Raw genomic sequence first — 18,236 nt, 5'->3', positions numbered from 1 at the left:
AAACATACAGTCTGATCTTGTGATGTCAGCGGCGGTGGCGCCCTCTGCAGGCACATTAAAGCCTCGCCGCGTCTCGTCCTTCACATCAGATTTCAGGCTCTGTCCTCACAGCTGAGTGTTGGGGCTGTTTGGGGTCACGGCTGTCGCCTCACATTCTCCTCACGCTCACTGGCTGGTCTCTGTCGTCTGGACGTTTGTGTGGCCGCAGACGTTTGAATAAAAGAGCTAAGCTGTGGTTTGCTGCTTTATCCTGATCCTCAGGGGCCATACGTGACCATGATGTCACAGACCTTTGTTTCATTCATTCACACACATTTCAGATGGAATTAATGATTCAAATGAGCTTATTAAAAAAAAAGAAAAAAAAGAAAATGTTTAATTTAGAAATAAACAAAAATAATAATTAAAAATTAAAAACAATAATTAAAAAAAATACATTGAGATGACTAAATAAATATATTAAATAAACAATTAATGATGGAATTAAATAAAAATAAATAAAAATAAAAATTTCAAAATAAAAAAAGTAAAATAATGTTAAATGAAAACAAAATAATACAAAAGTAAAAGAATGTTAAATAATCAATTATTCAGAAATGATAAGTGCCTGTGTTCACTAATTATTAAATATAACAAGGAAAAGTATTTATTTAAAATCTGATGAAATAAAATAAAACAAGAGAATGAAAAAACACTGTAAAATTAGATTTAAAAAATACAAAAATTAAAATTACAAATATCTGAATATAAGATTGATTTTTAAAAAATAATTTTAAATAAAAACTTGTATTGAAGATATCCGTTCTATTTCTTTACTGAAAATAAAAATATAAAATTATAGTGAAAAATAATATAAAATAAAAAGTAAAATAAAACCAAAAACTGAATTAAAAAAAATAAAATAAAAAATATTTAAAAATGAAAACTGTAGTTAAAATAATATTAAATGAAAAATAATAAGATTTAAAGAAAAATTGAAATAATAAATAAATAAAGCAAAATTGAATCAAATATACCCAATAATAAGTTATTTTAAAGTAGAAATAAAAATTGTAACGATAATAATAAAAACTTAAGCAACATAAAAGACACTATGGAAAGTGAACAGGGACATAATAAAGTAAAATTTGATGAAAAAATTACAAACTGTAACTTAAAAATATGTTGAAAATAAAAATAAAAATTGTTGTAAAAATAATATAAAATAAAAAGTAGAGTAAAACTAAAAGCTGAATGAAAATAAAATTAAAAAGTTCTCAAATATAGAAATTGTAGTAAAAATAATAATAATAATGAGAAAAGGAAATAATCAGTAAATAAATCAATAAATGACAAAGGTAAAGTTAAATAGAAAATTAACTAAAACTAAAATAATGAAAGATTGAAAATTATTTTAAGATAAAAAATAAAAATTGTAATAAAACAATTTAAAATAAAAAGCAAAGTAAAATAAAAATAAAACTGAAAAAGATGAAAATTTAATTAAAAAAAGAAAGATATACAGTTAGTTACCAGATGTTTGATCAGAACACTAAGATAAATAAAATAAAATAAAATAAAGTCTCACACTGTGGCAGATTAATGACAAATAATAATGAGAACATTAAATAAGAAAACAGTTGATGAGTCATTGTTGCCTCCTCTTCCTCTTCTTCTTCTTCTTCTTCTTCTCCTGTCGGCCTTGTTTTAAGGAAGTGATGGTTGTTACCATGACAACATGCTGTCTGGTTGTGTCAACAGTGATGCAGCGCTGTGTGTGTGTGTGTGTGTGTGTGTGTGTGTGTGTGTGTGTGTGTGTGTGTGGTGCAGTGCTGGATGTTCACCAGCAGGGGGCAGCAGGCAGCTGTGGTGTTTCAGGAATGGGAGGAATGCTGGGAATTCTGTGTGTGTGTGTGTGTGTGTGTTTCAGTATTCATTATGTAAAATTGTATATTTTCGTTTTATTTTATTCTTTAAATTTACTATTTTCATTTTATATTTTTTTTTACTAGAATGGATATTTTTAAACATTTTCAGTTTAATGATTTTTTTTACTTTATTTTTTTTTTTACAACTTTTATTATTTTCAAATCATTTGTTGTATTTCATTTTTAGTTATGTTTTCAGATTAAATTTACTTTATTATTGACATGTTTATTATTAACTATTTTTTGTTATTAATCCTGTCTTATTCAAAAATAATTAATATCTTTCATTACTAAATATATTTTTTCATTTAATTTTTTTAAAACTTTATCATTTATTAATTTATTATTATTACCTTTGTTATTTTACAATTCTTATTTTCATAATGTTTTATTTTTATTTACTTTTTAGTGTAAGTTATTCAATTGTTTTTTTCTTTATATTTTGTGTTATTTTAACCACAATTTTTCATTTCTATTTTATTCTACATTTTATATTAAAATCAAGTTTTAAATATTTTTTGTTAATTTATAATGTGTATAAAAATTTTATTTTGTCTGTTAATTTCTTTTATTTTTTATTGTTTAACTACAATTTTAACTTTTAGAATAAGTGTTAATTTTACTACATTTTTTAATATTTTTCTTCACTTATTTTTGAATTCAGTTTTTATTTTGGTATATTAAATACTTTTTACTGTGAAATGGTTTATTTAAAATTTCATTTTGTGTTTTTTGTTCATATAATTTTTTTTTAAACATTATTTCATTCTATATTTATTTTTAAGTCAATTTTATTTTTTTATTTATTGAATCCAATTAAACTTATTTTAAACTTTTACTTTGACAATTTTTTTGTATTATTTAATACAATTTTTATATAAAGAATGTTTTTATTTTATATTTTCCTCAGTTTTCAATTGATTTAATAAATTTAACTTAATTTTTCATTTTATTTTGTCTGTTAATTAACCTTTCATAAAATTTTATTACACTATTTTAATAGAGGTTTTAAGTATTTCATTTCATATTTTTCAATATTATTGATTATTATTTTAATTATTATAAAATATTTATTTCCTAACTGTCTAATAAAATAATCTCTTTATTTTTTAATATTTACAAAAATAATAATAATAATATACAATATTTTCAAATAAATTGCATTAAATTTTTTTAAAAAAAAAATATTATTTCATTTTATATTTAATAGTATTTTAATAAAATTCCAATTTTGAAATAAATGTTTAAATAATTTTTTTTGTAATTTTATTTTGTTCATATTTGATTTATTTTTTTTATTAAATTTATTTTATTTTTTAAGTGAGCACAGGCAGATGTTTTTTTCAATTGTTTATTTATTTAATTAATTAATTCATCCTCATGTAATGTTTCTTGTAAAGTATTTTTTAAATTTTATTTTCATTTTTATTTATTCATTTTTATATATTTATTTATTATCATTTTAAATTCAAGTTATTTTTGTACATATATATTTTTTAAATTAATCGTCTCACTGTTGATCTTTTAAGTCTTTTCCTCCCCGTCTGATTTTTGACCCTGACTCATGATTTATAAATGTTTTGGGGACCTGTGAACAGAGCATGAAGCCAACATGAACCAACAGATTCTCTGTCTTTATTTCCTGGATCCGCCCCCTGCCTCTGCACTTCCTGGTTTTGGACCAATCAGAGTTTGTACACAGCTCCGTCTGCAGCTGAGCATCTAGTTCCTATTGTAGCCAGGGATTAAATACAACAGCTCTGTGTGTGTGTGTGTGTGTGTGTGTGTGTGTGTGTGTGTGTGTGTGTGTGTGTGTGAGAGACCTCCATCTGTGCCGCAGAGACTGTTGGGGACACAAAAGAAGAGTCAGCTTCAGTCATACTCATTGTTAACTTTATTTTATTTTACTATGATTGTTATTTTATTTTAAAATATTTTTAGGTAAATTTCACTTCATTATTATTTATTCAATTTAATTAATTATTTTGTATTTAGTTTTTAAATGTATTTATTTTCATTTTTAACACTTTATTTTTAAATATTTATTTTTGTCTTCAGCTTTCTACTTGAATTTTACCTCATTATTATTTTAGTTAATTATGACCACAGTTTTTATTTTAATTTATTTTTCCATTTGTATGTAAGTTGTAATTAGTTCTTGTTTTTATTCTCATATTGCTATTTTGTTTAATATTTTCAACATTTTTTTATTTTATATTCAGATCCTTTTTGATTTTTATTTTCCAATTTAGTAATACTTTATTATTATTTTAATTTTTATTATTATATTTCTTCTACTGTAGAAATTTAAAATCTTTGATTTATTTTATATTTATTCAGTTTTACTGTATTACATTTTATTTCATTATGTGTTTAGTTTTTTCATTTACATATTTTTTATTTTATTCAATATTTTCTTCAGTTCTGTTTTAAAAAATATCTTTTTGTATTTAGCTTCCTTCTTGAATTTTATTTTATATTTTTTTTCATTTTAATCTATTTTTTTATTCATATATGATATATTCTAATTTATTTTTGTATGTATTTTGTTGTGTTGTTTTGTCTACAATTTTTATTTTATTTTAAAATCATCTATATTTAACTTTTTTTTTAATTTTACTGTATTATTTAATTCATTTTGATTTTATTTCGTCTTAATTCACCAAATAATGTACTAATAAATAACAACCCCCCTGTGCGGAGGTGATGCACGTTGCTCTGTAAGTTGCTCAGTTGACCAACCTTTCCTCTGCAGCAGACTGACGGACCGGTCTGCACATGCTCAGTTTCATTTATCAAACGCCTAGTCAGCCGTGTATCACCCTCCCACGTCCCCCAGCTGGTCGCCATGGCAACAGACCAGCGTTTGGAGCATAGGGTGGGGCGGGGCAGCTTTCTCCTCTGTCTCCTCATCTGCTGTGGTTGTTTGTCCCTCCCGAGTTGCCGTAGAATGTTTTATGATGAGCAGAGTCTAAACCCGTTCTGATTGGCTCCTGTCTTCTTCTTCTTCTTCTCTCCTCATGTCCCGCTGCCGCTCACCTGTCGGACGCCGCTCCTCGTCGTCACAGGTAAGAACAGACACGCCTTTACTGTGATGTCATCGGTGACCTGACCGCGTGATTGGCTGATTGTGTCTCCTGTATATGTGCTGTGTTTGGGGTCGTTGACCTTTGACCTCTGGACACACGCTCAGTCTGGGTGTTGTAGATGTGTTAGCTTAGCGTTAGCCTGTTAGCCTGAAGGAAACCGTGATGTGTGTGTGTGTGTGTGTGCACACATACATTCCCAGAATCCTCTGCTCTGCTCTGTGTGGGTACGAGCCTCCTCCTGTCAGTGGGGGTCCTCCTGCTGCTCCCCTCCTCCTCCTTCCTCTGCTAACTGACCCATTTTCCCCGTCTCCAGGGGGTGAAGGAGGCGGTGTGTGTGTGTGTGTGTGTGTGTGTGTGTGTGTGTGTGTGTGTCTGTGAGAGAGAGAGAGGTGGAGGGAGCCGTACCTCTTGCCGCTCTCTCGCTCTTTGATGCAGAAAAAAACCACTCCTGCAGGAGGAGGAAGACGAGGTGTGTGTGTGTGTGTGTGTGTGTGTGTGTGGTCACAGTGGCACCTTGTGTGTAACTTGTTGTGTACTAAGTGTGTGTGTGTGTGATCTTATATAATAGTTTCCACAGTTGTTAATTGTATTGTGAATATTTCTTTTATTTGTATTCAGGATTCTAATTGAAATTTATTTTATTTAATTTATTATTAGCTCGATTTTATTAATTTTAATTAATTCAATTTTAATCCATTATTGTTTGTATTTTGTTTTTTAGTTAACTTAATTTTTCATTTTATTTAATGTTTTCTACGATTGTTATTTTAAAATATATTGATATTTAAATTTAGCTTTTTGATTGAAATTTACTGTATTATCATTTTATTTCATAATTACGTCAATTTTTGTAATTTTCTTTTCATTTTTATTTAATTCAATTCAATTTTATTTTGATAAATATTTTTGTATTGTTTTCTGATTTAGTTAATTTGTATGAAATATTTTTACAATTTTTAGTTTCATTTTCAAATATTTTCTTACTTAATTATTATTGAATTTTTTTTAATTCAATTTAATTTTACTAAATTTAATTAGATTTTAATTCATACATTTGAGTTATCTTTGTATTTATTTATTTACTTATTTATTTGTTATTTTATTTTATTTGTCTGTATTTATTTAGCAATTTATTGATTTTTTAAGTAACATTTATTTATTGAATATTTCTGTAGTCATTGATTTGGGCATTTACTTGGACTTGGAATTTTTTGTCATTATTCGTCCTCCATATTTGGATCTACTCAGTCTGTTAAATCAGGATATTTTATATAGTGTGATAGCTGTGCAGCTGCAGCCCTGATAAGACCCTGAGTGTCTCCAGAGACCCTGTGGACAGATTAAAGCACTGGCTCCATTCTCCTCACTCTGTATCAAACTCTACGATTTGTCCTGGTGTCTGTGGCCGGCGCCTTCCACAGCTCACAAGGTTCACCGACAAAACAGCTGTCTGATACTAAACAATACAACATGCTAACGTTATTAGCACAAGCCTATGGCATTTTACATTGTATAAATTAGCCTAGCAGCTAGCAGAGGTTTCCTCTGCTCATATTTCAGCCAGGATAAATCACACACAGTGTGTGGAGGCTTTATTGTCTTCATGACTTACTGTGTCTTATGTGTGAAGATAAAGTGAGTCAGATGTCTCCACTGAGGGAAATGGTTTCAGCTTACAGAGATGGACACCTTCCTCCACCTTCCTCCACCTTGTTTGATCTCAGATCTCATCTCACGGAGGACGTGTGGACAAACTGTCCTCAGGCGTTATCTCGCAGCTGCACCTTCCATCTCAATCAATCCCAAACAAAATGACAGCGGCGGCGTCGACCTCCAGGAAACCTTCAGCCACTGAGGACAAAGGAAATGTGTTCACCTACTGTGTGCTATGAATTATGGGTAAAGACCTGAACAGTATTAATATACATCAGCCTGCACATGAAGCTCTGCAGGTTTAACTCCTGTGGTGTTTCCTTCGTTCATTATGATGAAGCTCCTCCTCCTTCTCACTTCAAACTGGGCTAATTGAAGCAGATTTCATGGCAGGGACATGGCAGGAATATGGCATCATGGCATTTTTGTGGCATTATTCTGGCAAGAACGTGGCATCATCATGGCATTTTTGTGGCATCATGGCATTTTTGTGGCATTATTCTGGCAAGAACGTGGCATCATCATGGCATTTTTGTGGCATCATCCTGGTAGGGACACTTTCTGTGGCATCATCATAGCAGGGACGTGGCACTTTCTTTGTAGCACCATCCCAAAAGGAAAGTAGACACTTTCTGTGGCACTATGCCAGCAGGAAATGTGGCACTTTGTGTGGCACTATCCGGGAAGGAATCGTGGCGCATTTTGTGGCACTATCAGGGCAGGAATCATGGCATGTTTTGTGGCACCTTCTGGGATGAAATCGTGGCGCATTTTGTGGCACTATCAGGGCAGGAATCATGGCATGTTTTGTGGCACCTTCTGGGATGAAATTGTGGCACATTTTGTGGCACTATCCGGGAAGGAATCGTGGCCCGTTTTGTGGCACCTTCCGGGAAAGAATCGTGGCCCGTTTTGTGGCACCTTCCGGGAAAGAATCGTGGCACGTTTTGTGGCACTGTCTGGGCAGAAAATGCCGCACTTTTTGTGGCACTATCCCGACAGGAAACACAGGGATGTTTCTATAAACCTGAACCAGTTTAACCCGCTCTGGTTAGCTGGGTTGTTCTGGGAAGTACTGTACATATTTTGTAAGGGAGGCATCGTCTCTCCTCTTCATTACATGTCATGATGAAGATGTTGAGTAGCTGCAGTATCACACTCATCATCATTATCATCATCATCATCATCATCATCATCACACAGCTCCGACCGGCTGACGTTGAGCGTGTGAACGGCTTCAGAGGTGCGTTTGATGTTGTGTTGTTACAGCTGTAAATCACCATCTCCATGTTTCATATTCCCACCAGCACCACTGAGTGATGCTCCCACTCTCATCTGAACACAGAGCTGCTTTATATTCACACACACACACACACACACACACACACACAGCTGTGGGAGCGTCACACACTTTGTCTTCTTTCATGTGTCAGGTGGAGGCTTTTTAAGGTGCGTTTGATGTCAGAAACAACGTCCCTGAACACGCACACATGAGCAGAAAGATGGGGGAGGGAGGGGTGGGAGTAAATTAAATGTACAGTGTGTGTGTGTGTGTGTGTGTGTGTGTGTGTGTGTGTGTGTGTGTGAGGAGGTGAAAGGAGAAAGTTGCCGGCGGCTGCTGCAGCTCTAATCTTGATTAATCCTAGTAATAATCCACAAGGCGTCAGAAGCCCAGTTTTTTTGTTCTTGGGTGGAGGTGGAGGTGGAGGTTTGGGTGAGGAGGAGTTAATCTCCCCCCCCCTTCTCCTCCTCCTCCTCCTCTTCCTCCTCCAGTGAGAGTGAGGAGCCCCTTAAGATGAAAGAAAGCGCAGAGTTTCACTCAGGCTTTGACTGTAAATATGGATTTGATCACAGAGATGCAGCAGCTCCTTCCTCCACCTGAATATTTAAAAGTTGCCGCCGTGACGACTCTGTGGGCGCTGATGATGTCACACACATCATTCAGCAGGGCCAGCGTGGAGCGAAGCGAATAAATAAATGCTGCTGTTGTATCAGAGCTTCAGATCCATCATGTGTGCGTCAGGTACTGAGCCCAGTGCTGCCCAGTGAACAGGAAGTCATGGTGGACCTGAGGTCTTTCAAAGTAAAGCTGAGCTGTGATGTGTTCAGGGACAGTTTGAGATCAATCTACCTGCACTCAGAGAGTCCTGATCCTTCAGCCCTCAGAGGATCACTACATGTCTCCACATAAGATCAAGTCCAGTGTCAGGACTCAGTGTCCCGCTGCAGGCCATGTCCCAGTGTGTCCCAGTGTGTCCCAGTGTGAGGCTCCATGGCTGCCTTTAAAGCTCCTGACAGACAGAGAGCAGGGAGACCAGACTCCACCCTGTTTATGGAAACCAGTGCAGACTGGAAAACATGAACTGGACTTCTTCTTCCTCTGCTGTTGCTGCTGGTGTCCTGCTGACTGAACTATAAACACTGAGAGGCAGAGGAAATAACAACACAGTAATAAAGTCAACAAGCCGAGGAACACAGTAACAAACAATAAATAATAACAATAATAACAAAACCACTTTACAGTCAGTAAAATTATGTTATATATTGGATAAGATGGACGGGAGTGAAACTGAACTAAGTTTAGATTGTTTTTTATTCAGGATCGTTACCTGTTAGTTTTAATACCAACGACCTGACGAGTATAATAAATAATTATTTTGATTTTATCCAACCTTTGTTTTTCAGGACTGTCTGTACATTTACTGTTAAAATATCAGTTTGGTTAAAAAAAAGAAATTAAAGTTTAAAAAAAAAAAAACGGTTTTGTAAAAAAACAAAAGTTTGTTTAAAAAAAGTCAGTTTGTAAAAATAAATAAAATGAATATCAGTTTTGCAAAAAAAATAAATAAAAAATCAGTTTTGTAAAAAAAAAATCCGTTTGTAAAAAATAAATAAAATAAAATCGGTTTTGTAAAAAAAAGATTTTTGTATAAAAATCATTTTTTGTAAAACAAAAATCAATTTAAAAAGAACGGTTTTGTAAAAAGTTTTCTATTTCATTTTTTATTTTTAAATGTTATATTTTATTATTGAATACCAATAAAAATGAATAATAATAAATATAATAAAACAATAATAATATAACAATAATAATTGGTATTCAAATAAAAAAAATTAATGAAACAGTAAAATATTAAAGTTTGACTAAACTAGAAAATAAATACAACTAATAAAATAATAATAATGATATTAAGGATAATAAAGAGTTAACTGGATGATGATATAATGTGTATATTGTGTGTGATGACAGATACAGGCTGATTGAAGTTTGTGTTTACATATGAGTTACATCTCAGAGTGTGTGTGTGTGTGTGTGTGTGTGTCAGTAAGTGATGACATAATGGATTCATTGATTAGTAATGTCTGTCTGTGGTGCAGCACATCAGCAGCGCTCCCGCTCCAGTGTGTGCAGGATCCGCTCCGTGTTTCCTCCCCTCCCCTCTGTTGTGGCCGGTCTGTGTGTGTGTGTGTGTGTGTGTGTGTGTGTGTGTGTGTGTGTGTGTGTGGAGCAGAGTGTGTTCAGAGTGCAGGCGGAGGAGGCAGCGGGACCGCGGCTGCTGAGCCTTGTGTCTGTGTCAGGGCTACAGCCGGAGCAGAGGAGCAGCGGAGCAGCGGAGGTTCGGCTCCGAGTCTCCGGGTCTGAACCCAGGATCATTAGGAGCACAATAAGAGCCGGGCTGAGGTGAAGCAGCTCTGCTGGTTCTGGATCCTCTGCGCGCTGCTCAGCGCTGCGCTGCGGGGGATGTGCGCACACAATGGGAGCCGACGCACTGGTGGCACGGTCCGGGACGCGGCGGTAGGATAACATTTATTTATGTGTTTGTTTGGGAATGGTACCGGAGCAGGATCCAGAGCTGGCAGGACTTCCTCTGCCCGGATAGAAGAGTGTTTTTCCACGCCGGGGGTCGCCGCGGTGTTCCGGACAGAGAGCCCGGGGGAAGAGCGGCCGGGGAGGACGCGCCTGGTTGTTGCGTTTGTTGCCAGTTTGAATTCCGCTGGGGTGAAGGCGGAATGTATTTCCTGCGCTGTGTGCACATCTGGATGAAGGGAGAGTCGGTTATTGCCCCGGAGCGATTTTACTTTCAAGACGTTTAGAGAAGTTGCGTGGATTTTAACCCAAACGTCCTCAGAGCAGCGGGACCTCAGGGATGTACCTGCTGGACAGCAGCTGCACTGACAGGATGGAGAGGGGAACGCCGCAGAGGAAAACCGTCTACCGGATCTCCCTCACCTTGGTGAAGAGGGAGAGTTTAGATGATGATGATGATGATGAGGGGTTGGGCCCCAGGCGGGCGGAGAACCCAAAGGTGGGCGCTTTCAGGCGGGAGGGCTCGGTGGAGATCCAGCGCAGCGGCCTGCTGGAGCAGCTGAAGGAGGTGGAGGACGAGTCTGAAGACTTCTCCTCGTCTCACGGCTACATGAGGAACTTCAGGACGTTCAGCACGGGTCAGCTGGAGCTGGGGCGGCTGAAGCTCGCCAGGAAGCTCCACCTGCAGAAGGAGCTGAAGGAGAAGGCCGCCAGCCCGGTGGCGGAGAACATGCCAAGTCCGGGCGGGGAGCAGCAGGAAGCGGAGGATTCACAGAGACTTAAAGAGGATGTTCGCACTGAAGCTCCACAAACAGACGCCAGTGTGGAGAACGGCGGCGTGGAGGAGAAGAAGAAGAGGCTCCTGAAGGCGAGGAGCTTCGAGGAGAGGAGCTCCGACTCACCTCTGAACCCTGAGGGGAAAATGTCGCACTCCAAAAGCAATGGGAAAACAGCCAAAGCTGCGTCCCTGGAGACCCCCCCTCTGAAGCGTCCGCCCGGCCTGCTGCGCCGCAGCTTCAGCTTCAGACACTGGAGCGGCGGCGAGCTGCTGCGTCTGAGGGCGCTGTCCAAAGACAAACACCACAGCAGCTCTGGCTGCATCGGCCGCGACGCCGCGCCGGACGGTGGCGAGAAGGATGCACAGGCCGCTGTTGAGCCCCCAGCCCCCCGCCTGGACCCCACCAGGCAGAAGAGCAGGACCCTGGAGGTCGGCGCCGTCCTGAACAAGACGGACTCCATGTCAGAGCTGAGCCGCTGGGAGAGGGCGCGAGGCAACAAGAACAGGACGCTCGACAACAGCGACCTGGTGCGACTGGCGGCCGAGAAGGACGCGTCAGGAGGGGGCTTCCTGCTGAGGGGAGGGGGAGGGCGCTCTAGTGAGAGGCGTCTGGTGCGCTTCTTCAGTGGGATCTTCAGGAGGGACGGAGCGTCCACCTCCACCCCGGTGGGCAGCCCCAGCACCAACCGGTCCCTGCGGCGGAGCAAGAGGGCAGCGCTGTCCCAGTCCAGCACGGAGAGCATGAACGGAGGAAGCACTGAAGGTAACGGCACCTGTCTGACATCACACTGACTGCCAGGAGTCACCTGTCAGGTGTCACGTGACCTGCAGGTCGACGTGTGGAGACTTGTTGTGATTCTACACCTGCAAAGGTGGAGTTCATTCACAGAGAGTGAAGGTCTGGGTCTGAGGCAGCCGTAGACCCCTTAAACTGAGGCTAAATCTGTTTGTCACCCCTTAACCTGAGGCAAAGTAGGTTTGTGATCCCTTAATCTGAAGCAAAGTAGGTTTGTGATCCCTTAAAATGAGGCAAAGTAGGTTTGTGATCCCTTAATCTGAAGCAAAGTAGGTTTGTGATCCCTTAAAATGAGGCAAAGTAGGTTTGTGACCCCTTAAACTGAGGCAAAGTAGGTTTGTGACCCCTTAAACTGAGGCCAAGTCTGTTTGTCACCCCTTAAACTGAGGCAAAGTGGGTTTCTGAACCCTTAAACTGAGGCAAAGTCTGTTTGTCATCCCTTAAACTGAGGCCAAGTCTGTTTGTAACCCCTTAATCTGAGGCAAAGTCTGTTTGTCACCCCTTAAACTGAGGCCAAGTCTGTTTGTCACCCCTTAAACTGAGGCAAAGTAGGTTTGTGACCCCTTAAACTGAGGCAAAGTCTGTTTGTCACCCCTTAAACTGAGGCCAAGTCTGTTTGTAACCCCTTAATCTGAGGCCAAGTCTGTTTGTCACCCCTTAAACTGAGGCCAAGTCTGTTTGTCACCCCTTAAACTGAGGCCAAGTAGGTTTGTGACCCCTTAAACTGAGGCAAAGTAGATTTGTGACCTCTTAAACTGAGGCCAAGTCTGTTTGTCACCCCTTAAACTGAGGCCAAGTAGGTTTGTAACCCCTTAAACTGAGGCAAAGTAGGTTTGTGACCTCTTAAACTGAGGCCAAGTCTGTTTGTGACCCCTTAAACTGAGGCAAAGTAGGTTTGTGACCCCTTAAACTGAGGCAAAGTCTGTTTGTCACCCCTTAAACTGAGGCAAAGTAGGTTTGTGATCCCTTAATCTGAGGCAGAGTCTGTTTGTCACCCCTTAAACTGAGGCTAAATCTGTTTGTGATCCCTTAAACTGAGGCAAAGTAGGTTTGTGACCTCTTAAACTGAGGCCAAGTCTGTTTGTGACCCCTTAAACTGAGGCAAAGTAGGTTTGTGACCCCTTAATCTGAGGCAAAGTCTGTTTGTCACCCCTTAATCTGAGGCAAAGTGTGTTTGTGATCCCTTAAACTGAGTCAAAGTGTGTTTGTCACCCCTTAATCTGAGGCAAAGTCTGTTTGTCACCCCTTAAACTGAGGCAAAGTAGGTTTGTGACCCCTTAAACTGAGGCAAAGTCTGTTTGTCACCCCTTAAACTGAGGCTAAATCTGTTTGTCACCCCTTAAACTGAGGCAAAGTAGGTTTGTGATCCCTTAAACTGAGGCAAAGTGGGTTTCTGAACCCTTAATCTGAAGCAGAGTCTGTTTGTCACCCCTTAAACTGAGGCTAAATCTGTTTGTGACCCCTTAATCTGAGGCAAAGTCTGTTTGTCACCCCTTAAAATGAGGAAGAGTCTACTAATGTCCTCTTTGAATTAAGCAAAGTCTGTTTTTGACTCCCTAAAACAATCAAACTAGACTTGTAAATCCTTTAAAATAAATCAAAGTCAATTTTTGACCCCTGAAAATGAAGCAGTTTACTTGTGGCCCCCTTAAAATGAATCAAAGTCTACTTGTAAATAAAACAAAGTCTGCTAATGTTCCCTTTAAATGTAGCAAAGGCTATGTGTTGCCATTAAAATCAATCAAACTCTACTCATAAACTCCTTAAAATGAGGCAAAGTCTACTCTTGGACCCTTAAAACTAAGCAGAGTTGAATTATGAGCCCTTAAAATGAAGCAAAGTTTACTTGTAGAGCCCTAAAAATAAGAAAAGTTGACACATTACCCCTTAAATCCCCTTAAATTTGTAGCAAGGTTTACTTGTAAAAAATGAATGCAAAGTCTACTAATGATGCCTTAAGGGGTCACGAGAGTCTACTTGTGACCCCTTAAAACTACTCAAAGTTGACTTCTGACCCTTTAAATGAAGCAAAGTCGACTGGTGACCCCTTCATCAAAGCAAAACCTACTTGTCACCCCTTAAAAGGACCCCTTTAAATGACGTTAAGTTGACTGGTGACCCCATAATAAAGTTTACTTGTAAACCCCTTAACTTGAAGCAGTCTATTCAGCCCTCAGCTCGAGGCCCTTTGTGGGGTCCCAGACCTCAGGTTGGGGCCCACAGCCTTTAACTATGTAGCTGAGGTGGTGTGTAGTCTCTCAGAGTGTGTGTGTGTGTGTGTGTTTGACTCTGCGGGGGAGGGTGGATCACTGAGTGTGTGTTTGTTTTGGACAGCAGGGTGATGTTTAGTTGCAGCGGCAGCAGGTCGGACGCTGCTGTTTGTCTCTCTGTCCTCTCAGAGTTAAGTGGATTTATAAAAACCTTAAATAAATGTAGAGGAAGTGTCGGAGTGTCTCACCTCGACACAAAGAGGAAACACAGCTCACATTTTCCAGCAGAGACACGGCGTGGACAGAGAGGACGGGTCTAAAATAGCGGGGACGGAGACAACAGGAAGTGGGAGCTGAAGCACAGTTTGACTTCTTCTATATGAAAACGAAGGTTGGGTCATGAGGCTGTGTTTTAGCTACACACACACACACACACACACACACACACACACTCGGTTCGGCATCCTCTTTCTGTGGAGAGTGGAAAACATGACGGGAGACAGGAAGTGGGTCTGTTCTGGCAGACGGACAGATGTGTTGTTGGAGCTGCAGCAGCAGTTTGACATGTTGACACCTCTGTGGAGTCACCGTCAGCCTCCTGATCTGAAACAGAAACCACAGAGTCAGGACTCACTGCGAGTCTTTGCTGCACTCATCTACCAAATATCTCGTAGAGATGATGACGTCAAACAGAGAACCAATGTCCTGCAGGTTCTCACAGGATTAAGTTCCTCTGCTGTCGATGTTTGGGTCTCATCCTTTTACGGTTAATGGCCTGATGTGACTCTGAAGGTTTAAGGTGACCTAGCTCGCAGTCTAGTGAGCGGTGCTAAAAGTGGAGTTAGGCAACGAAAGTTCGTAGTAGGGTTTATGAAAAAAGTCAATGAAAATTCAAAACATTGTAGTTGACGGAAATTTTAAATATTTTGGTCAATGAAAATTTTAGAATTTCAGCCGACGAAAATTCAAAATGTTTTAGTATATGAAAATAAAAAAACATGTTAGTCACCAAAACTTCAACACATTTGAGTCGACAAAAATTTAAAACGTTTTAGTCTATGAAAATTTTTGTATTTCAGCAGACAAAAATTTCAAATGTTTAAGTCGACAAAAAATTTATACATTTTAATCAATCAAAATATAAAATGTCTTAGTTGACGAAAATTCAAAATGTTTTAGTCAATGAAAATAAAAAACATATTAGTCACCAAAACACCAACACATTATAGCTGACAAAAATTCGAAACGTTTTAGTCTATGAAAATAAAAAAAACACGTTACTCACAAAAATTCAACACATTTTAGCCAATAAAAATTTAAAATGTCTTTGTTGATGAAAATTCAAAATGTTTAAGTCGACAAAAAATCAAAATGTTTTAGTCAATGAACATTTTAGAATTTCAGCAGATTAAAATTTAAAACGTTTTAGTCAATGAAAATATAAAATGTCTTAGTTGACGAAAATTCAAGATGTTTTAGCCGATAAAAATTTAAAACATTTTAGTCTGTGAAAATAAAAAAAACACGTTAGTCACCAAAAGTTCAACACATTACAGCCGACAAAAATTCAAAATGTTTTAGTCTATGAAAATTTGAAACAGTTTAGTCGATGAAAATCAAAAAACATGTCAATGAAAATTTTCGAATTTCAGCAGACAAAAATTTAAAACGTTTTAGTCAATTAAAATATAAAGTGTCTTAGTTGATGAAAATTTGAAATGTTTTAGTCGGAATTTATATATTATATTTCTTTCTGTGTTAAATCGGCGCCGTAGCTATGACGCAGACCTCCTGTGTGTCTCTGTGAGCTGAAACCATTTCCCTCAGTGGAGACATCTGACTCACTTTATCTTCACACATAAGACACAGTAAGTCATGAAGACAATAAAGCCTCCACACACTGTGTGTGATTTATCCTGGCTGAAATATGAGCAGAGGAAACCTCTGCTAGCTGCTAGGCTAATTTATACAATGTAAAATGCCATAGGCTTGTGCTAATAACGTTAGCATGTTGTATTTGTTTGGAAATCGTGTTTAGTATAAGACAGTTGTTTTGTGGTGCTAAAGGACACGTCTGTAGTCCTTGTGTCTTCTGGTTGGTGGTCTCTGGTGACCTCTCCTCAGTCAGGGGGGTCCTCAGGGTCCAAGACGGTGGCCTTGGAGGTCCAATAATGATAGTGGAGGTGGAAGTGACGGGGGCACAGGCTTCACATTGTTGGGATTCCTGAGAGGAAGAGGAGGAGGTGACTCAGGTCACATCAGCCTCACGGAGCTGCCAGATAACCACAGAGGCAGACTGTGTGTGTGTGTATGTGTGTGTGTGTGTGTGTTGTGGTGAGGCATGCTGGGAAATCAGGCAGCTGTTTATGTTGTTGTTGATACTGTTTACTGCGACACTGCCCTCCATGACACCTGCGGGCCTCCGTACTGTTGTTTAGGAGGACTCAGACCTGTCGGACAAAATGCTGTCGCTGCACATCACACACACACACACACACACACACAGAGCGTCCGACCCCACCCGTCCCCTCCCCTGACCTCACTGGGTCTTAATGGAGTCTGCTGGTGTGTGTGTGTGTGTCTATAGAGAGTCAGTGTACTGTAGGGGAATGTGTGTGTGTGTGTGTGTGTGTGAAAGGGTGTGGATGTGGGTGTGTATTCAGGGTGGAGTGTGTATTACTTCTGCATGGCTGTGGATATAGGTCACACACACACACACACACACTCGTTTGCCAATTACTGCGTCTAGTTTTGCATCCAGTTATCTCGTCTTTCTCTGTGAAAAAAAGACTTGATATTCCTGACACACACACACACACACACGCTCACGCTCTCACGTGCACACACACTCATGAAATGCTCCTCCAGATGAAGCGAGCTGTTTCTTAGTTGAAGCTTTGATCCTCATCTCTGCTTCCCTTCATACACACACTACACACACTACACACACTCTGCTACACACACACACACACACTACACACACTCTGCTACACACACTACACACACTACACACACTACACACACTCTGCTACACACACACACACACACACACAATGGGGTATAATAGGGAGAAAATCCTATTAGGAGAGAAATGCTGTAGGGAGCACAGAGATGGAGGGATGATGGAGAGCTGACCCTTCCTTCCTTCCTTCCTTCCTCTCCTGCTCCCCTCATTCCCTCTGTCCTTGTCCCCTTCTCTCTCACATCCATCCTTCCTCTTTTCTTTCTTCCTCTGTTTCCTTTCTGTCTGTTCCCTCCTTGCTTGCGTCTCTTTCCTCCCTCCTTCCTGTCCCGTCTCCTTTTCCCATCCTCTTCTCCCTAGCACGCCTCCTTCTCCCCTTCTTTCCTTCTTGTTTCCTCTCCCCTATCATCCTTCTCGCTCCCCTTGCATCCCCTCTTTCCTCCTTTCCTTCTTCATCCCCTCCTTCAATCTTCCTTCCTTTTCCCTTCACCCTTCCTGTTTTCTTCTTCCTTACATCCTTCCTTCTGTCCTTTTTTCCTTTTCTCTAGCATCCCTCCTTTCCTGCCTCTTCTTTTTCTTCTTCTCTACTCCCTTCCTTTCCTCTTTCCTTCCTCCCTCTCCTCTACCCGGTCGTTATCCTGGTCTTTCCCCTGGCGTCCCTTCTTTCTTTCCTCCTTCCCCTCATCCTTCCTTCCCTCTCTCTCTTCTCATTCGACTCTTTCTTGTTTCCCTACCCTTCTCTACTCCTTTCTTTTCCTCTATCTTCCCTTTCCTCCTTCCTTTCTTCCTTCCTTGCTTCCTTCTGTCCCTTGCATCATGGGAGTTGTAGGCTGCAGTGTGTTTGCAGTCTTGTGAGCCATATTTGGGTCAGTAACACACGTGTTTTAATCAGTCTGTCTTTGACATGAGTCCTCTGACTTCACCGGATGGTTTCAGCCTCACAGTGTCGTCATCAGGGCAGATATTGATCGATTGGTTATTGATTAAAACACAGTGACGTCTCTGTTCTGATCCAACATGTCCGACGACTAAG

General features: G+C 39.2%; 1 protein-coding gene across 6 annotated transcripts in view; it reads left to right on the top strand.

The window, feature by feature from the left end:
• Positions 1-18,236, top strand: part of agap1 (ArfGAP with GTPase domain, ankyrin repeat and PH domain 1) — a 193,572-nt gene that overhangs the window by 29,852 nt on the left and 145,484 nt on the right. For 3 of the 6 annotated variants that reach the window (XR_007448760.1, XM_049570047.1, XM_049570045.1), the window contains exon 1: positions 9,869-11,998. The exons of 2 other annotated variants lie outside the window; for them this stretch is intronic. Coding sequence is in view for 3 of the 4 variants with exons in the window: in XM_049570047.1 (XP_049426004.1) it covers positions 10,798-11,998 (1,201 nt within the window). In the remaining variant the exon portion in view is untranslated. Of the gene's footprint in view, positions 1-9,867; positions 11,999-18,236 lie in introns of those variants that run through there. One more of the 6 variants, XM_049570048.1, reaches the window with a different exon arrangement.

Source organism: Epinephelus fuscoguttatus, linkage group LG24, assembly GCF_011397635.1.
Source record: "Epinephelus fuscoguttatus linkage group LG24, E.fuscoguttatus.final_Chr_v1".
In the NCBI taxonomy this organism is placed as follows: domain Eukaryota; kingdom Metazoa; phylum Chordata; class Actinopteri; order Perciformes; family Serranidae; genus Epinephelus; species Epinephelus fuscoguttatus.
This window is presented reverse-complemented; position numbering and strand designations above follow the sequence as displayed.